The sequence below is a fragment of the Lepidochelys olivacea genome (assembly GCF_965140295.1).
Source record: "Lepidochelys olivacea isolate rLepOli2 genome assembly, chromosome: 4".
Classification (NCBI taxonomy): Eukaryota; Metazoa; Chordata; order Testudines; family Cheloniidae; genus Lepidochelys; species Lepidochelys olivacea.
The window spans coordinates 127,376,137-127,381,638 of record NC_140414.1 but is presented as its reverse complement, the minus strand read 5'-3'; the positions used below and the strand labels follow the sequence as shown (position 1 = coordinate 127,381,638).

The following is a 5,502-nucleotide window of genomic DNA, read 5'->3' as shown; positions in this document are numbered from 1 at the left end:
CGTTACTCCTTCAGGGTCCTTCTCGGTCTCCCTCCCTTTTCCCCTCCTGGTCCCTTTCTCAGATCCCTCCCCCCCCCCCTTGTTTCCCTTTGATCCTCCCCTTTCCCACTGCCTGGCTCCTCACTCCCCTCTTTTTTCTCCTCCTCCTCCCTCCCCGCATCTCCATCTCCCCCAGTCTCGTACCCCCTCCCTTTCTCTCTCCCTCCCTCCCTCTCTCCAGCCATTCCTCTCTCTGCTCTCTCCTCCTTCCCCCCCCGCCCCCCCCGCTTCTCCCCCCCCTCCTCTCCCGTCGCTGGCCCCGCCCTCCGTCCCTCCGCCGCCAATCCGTACAGCTCCCCCTGGCAGCCGCCCGGCCGGCGGTTCAGCGCCGCCGCGGCTCCGGCCAGGCCCGCGGGATGCTGCAGCCGGCGGGGAGTCGGAGGCGCAGAGGCCGGCAGGAGCCGGGCAACCGCGCGCCCCTCATGGCCGGGCTGCCGCTGGGCTGCGAGAGCCGCCGGAGCCTGAGCCCGGGCGCGGAGCCGCCCCGCGCCCGCCTGGCGTTCACCATTGACGGCATCTTGAAGCGCCAGTCTCGGGGCGGCGCGGACTCGGCCAGGAGCCCCAGGCTGCGGCGGGACCCGGGCAGAGCCCGCTGCTCCCGGCTGGACCCGGAGGGGCAGGAGGAGGGGCCTTTGGGACAGCAGCCCGGTGCACGCTACAGAAACCCGGGTAGAGAGACGGGAGCCGCCGGCTGTATCTTTGACATGCACAACTAGACACGGCGCGCGCGCGCGCACACACACACACACACACACACACTGCGTCCCCACCCCACCGTCTACACACAGCACCACACACACACACACTGCGCCCCCACCCCACCCTCTGCACACAGCACCACACACACACACACTGCGTCCCCACCCCACCCTCTGCACACAGCACCACACACACACACACACACACACACACTGCGTCCCCATCCCACCGTCTACACACAGCACCACACACACAAACACTGCGTCCCCACCCCACCCTCTGCACACAGCACCACACACACACACACACACACACACACACACACACTGCGTCCCCATCCCACCGTCTACACACAGCACCACACACACACACACTGCGCCCCCACCCCACCCTCTGCACACAGCACCACACACACACACACACACACACACACTGCGTCCCCATCCCACCGTCTACACACAGCACCACACACACACACACTGCGTCCCCACCCCACCCTCTGCACACAGCACCACACACACACACACACACACACACACACACACACACACTGCGTCCCCATCCCACCGTCTACACACAGCACCACACACACACACACTGCGTCCCCACCCCACCCTCTGCACACAGCACCACACACACACACACACACACACACTGCGTCCCCATCCCACCGTCTACACACAGCACCACACACACACACACTGCGTCCCCACCCCACCCTCTGCACACAGCACCACACACACACACACTGCGCCCCCACCCCACCCTCTGCACACAGCACCACACACACACACACACACACACACACACTGCGTCCCCATCCCACCGTCTACACACAGCACCACACACACACACACTGCGTCCCCACCCCACCCTCTGCACACAGCACCACACACACACACACTGCGCCCCCACCCCACCCTCTGCACACAGCACCACACACACACACACACACACACACACACACTGCGTCCCCATCCCACCGTCTACACACAGCACCACACACACACACACTGCGTCCCCACCCCACCCTCTGCACACAGCACCACACACACACACACACACACACACACACACTGCGTCCCCACCCCACCGTCTACACACAGCACCACACACACACACACTGCGCCCCCACCCCACCCTCTGCACACAGCACCACACACACACACTGCGTCCCCACCCCACCCTCTGCACACAGCACCACACACACAAACACTGCGCCCCCACCCCACCGTCTACACACAGCACCACACACAAACACACTGCGTCCCCATCCCACCGTCTGCACACAGCACCACACACAAACACACTGCGTCCCCATCCCACCGTCTACACACAGCACCACACACAAACACACTGCGTCCCCATCCCACCGTCTACACACAGCACCACACACAAACACACTGCGTCCCCATCCCACCGTCTACACACAGCACCACACACAAACACACTGCGTCCCCATCCCACCGTCTACACACAGCACCACACACAAACACACTGCGTCCCCATCCCACCCTCTGCACACAGCACCACACACTGCACAACCACCCCACATACTGCGCACACACCACCATATACTGCACCCCCCCACACCTACTGCACACACCCATACGGCACCCCCACATTGCATGCCCCTGCCTACCACACACATCCCTACATATCCACTGCACTCCTACTGCACACACTGCACACCCCTCACCTACTGCATCCACATCCCTGAACACACACTCCCACCTGCGGCACACACCTCTGCACACTGCCACACAATGCACACACACCTACTGCCTCTGCATGCCACCCCTACACAAACTGCGCACACATCATCCCTTCACACTCTTCTTGCATACCACACCGATACACACAGACATACTGTATACCCACACCGACTGCATTATCCACACGGCACACACTCACCTACACAAATACACTGCACACACACTGTACGCTCGCCCCCACCACACAGCATTCATATTGCACGGTGCATTCAGGTAGAGCCAGGGGCTTGGATCCCAGGGGATGAGTGTGGGCTGGGTGGCTGCATAGATACCTCACTCCCGCTGCACACACACGGTTCTCCTGTTACACTTTGCCATGGTGATGAATGGGGGATAGATAACTATCCCTCCCCGCCCCCCCCCACCCCCCAAGTCTCTCAGGCTGTTTATACCGGGTACCCTACCCCACTCCCGCCGCCTTCTGGCCCTGTCCTGAACCTTCGGGCACCTAATTTCTCTCCTACGGCTCCCCATCCCTTGAAGTGCCGCTGGATCCGTTATCGGAAGCTCTTCGCCCTCTCTCCTTCCCGGGGGGTCCCCCGGGGGGTTGCTGCTAGACACCCCGGACTGCTAGACTCGCCCTCAGCAGTTCCCGGCCCCCCCGCTGCCCATCGGGCTCCCAGCCGGACGCGCGGCGGTGCGGGACGCGGGCTCTTGCCGCGGCCGGGGGGGGTTGACGCTGTGCTTTGCCACTGCAGGAAAGGAGACGGGCCGGATGGCAGCGGACGGGGCGGCAGGACGGGGCCTCGGGCCCGGCGGTGAAACAGGGGGAGGAGGCGCGGGCTCCCCGCTGCCCGAGGGCTTGCCCCGCAGCCCCGACGCCTCACCCCGGGAAGGAGGAGCAGCCGGGGCCCACGGGGGCTGCAGCAAGAAAAGCAGCAAGGTACTGGCGGGGGCCAGCAAGAAGAAGACCCGCACCATCTTCTCCAAGAGCCAGGTCTTCCAGCTGGAGTCCGCCTTCGGCAGGAAGCGCTACCTGAGCAGCGCCGAGCGAGCCGGCCTGGCCAGCGCCCTGCAGCTCTCCGAGACCCAGGTGAAGATCTGGTTCCAGAACCGCAGGAATAAGCTCAAGAGACAAATGTCTGCGGACCTGGAGGGCCCCGCTCCGGGCCAGGCAGAGCCGCCTGGGGAACTGCTATCCCAGGGGACGGCAGCTGCGGCTTCGCTCGCCTTCCCCGCCCTGTCCAAAGGCAGCACTTTCCTCCGTCGTTGTTTGCTGCCGCTGTCCTTCCCCCTGCTCTATCCGGGCAGCGCCGCCCCTTACCTGTGTTTCCCAAATCCGGGCAAATATTTCAGCCTTGTGGATGGGGATGTATAACCTCCCGTCCTCCTGCCCCCCCCCACCCCCCCCCGCACCTGCAGCCGAACGGCCTAGTTCCAGTTATCGGTCTGCATCTTCTGCCAGTGTTATCTATATGCACAGCATGTCCGTAGGATCCCTTCACCCCGCTCTCTGGTGTGTCTTCCTGCATTTGTTTCAACCCGTAACTTATTACAAAGACGCGACAAAAACAAAGTCCCGGGCAAAGCTACTGCTTTTAACCAGGGATCCATTTAACTTGGAACTCGGCGCTCTCCCCGTAGGCACCTTTCTCACACACTGTGCATCTGCGAAGGGGGTGGAGACCCACCTTGCTCTGTCAACACTTCATAAAAGAGAAACGCTGTCCTTCAAATGTTACCCAAAGATAGACGAACACTCCCCAAACTATACCAATAAAAATATAAATCCAAGCAACAATTAGCTGTGTTTGATCACACGCTGGCTTTCTCTTTCAGTTGAAAGGATAATGTGTCTCTAAAATATTGTCAACGCTTAAAGGGTATTTTTACAAAGGTCTTTTTTACAATTCCAATTTTTCTTGTTAGTAGAGATACAGTTGTTGAGAACCAAAGAAAATGGGACATGAATTCTGGAGGCCATTCATTTGCTATATATCTATACCCATCTATATCCATATGTCTCAGTAGCAGATGCTATGTCCTGTATCACACTATCTCTCTCTCATGTGTTTGAGGCTGTGAGTACAATAATCTCTGAGCCCGCCTGTACTAAAGTATTAGGCCTGGTTAATACCTGAGAATTCTACGACTGTACATTCTCGAAAGCTAGGTATTTCCTGACACTATTAAGTTGTTGACATTTTGACTAAAATCTGGTTCTTGGGGTTTTAAACTGGCTCTTCCAGCGTCTCCAAGAAAAATCAAGCTCCCTGTCACATTTTTTGTATTAAGCCCTCAAAAATGTGGGACATTTTTATCTGCTATACTAGAATAATGAAACAATATTTTTTATAGATTTCTAAACCGAATTCTCATATATTGGTCTCAAGCTTCTACAATATACAAGGGTGGAAAATAAATCTTTTCTGTCAGAAACATAAACTGCATGCCTCTTCAATACAGTTAATGTTAAGCACTGTAAAAATAATAGTTCTTAGCACATGTCTGATAGGTTTTTTTTAATAAAGGTTTGAGGAAATACGTTTGTGGTATTATTAAAATTCACTTTTTCCTCTGCACTAAATGCCATCAGTGATTCAGGACTTTGTCCTTTATAAAGACTGTATGATTTGATAATTGAACTTTTAAATAAAATTATTGGGGAAATTAGAAGGCAACTGTGATTAGATCTATATTTTAGTTACGACCCTCAGCCAGGCAAAGACCTGAAATATGTGCTCAATTATGGCAAATAGAGCACGGAAAGGAAAATGTTTAAAACCCAGAAAAACAATTTTCCAAACCTGTTGAAATGAACATTCAAAGATAAGAGGGAAACAGCTGGGTGAAATTGACAAGTGCATCGTGATGGTGCGGCTGTTGACAAATGAAGTGCAGGAGAAAACTTTTTTTTTGTTTTTGTTTGTTTGTTTTTTGTTTTTAAGCAAAGCGCCGTCTTTTCTTCCTTTTTCTCTTGACTCCTCTCCGGTCGGTTAGTAAATGCAGGAGATAAGTGTCTGCGCAATTACGTGCACCAGCCCGAGTG

The 5,502-nt window shown here is 56.4% G+C and overlaps 1 protein-coding gene across 1 annotated transcript; it reads left to right on the top strand.

Moving 5' to 3' along the window:
• Nucleotides 1-348: 348 nt before the first annotated feature.
• On the top strand, nucleotides 349-4,948 carry LOC311519177 (uncharacterized protein). Its single transcript, XM_084625459.1, has 2 exons — nucleotides 349-708; nucleotides 3,212-4,948. The coding sequence occupies exons 1-2, from the start codon at nucleotides 396-398 to the stop codon at nucleotides 3,829-3,831; spliced, it is 933 nt and encodes a 310-aa protein (XP_084481585.1). The 5' UTR covers nucleotides 349-395; the 3' UTR covers nucleotides 3,832-4,948.
• Nucleotides 4,949-5,502: the final 554 nt, after the last annotated feature.

Bases quoted from the DNA above. Each gene is read 5' to 3' on its own strand.
- LOC311519177 (XM_084625459.1), top strand. From the start codon at position 396: ATGCTGCAGCCGGCGGGGAGTCGGAGGCGCAGAGGCCGGCAGGAGCCG. The intron at 709-3,211 runs GTAGAGAGACGG...TTGCCACTGCAG, and splicing joins TGCACGCTACAGAAACCCGG to GAAAGGAGACGGGCCGGATG.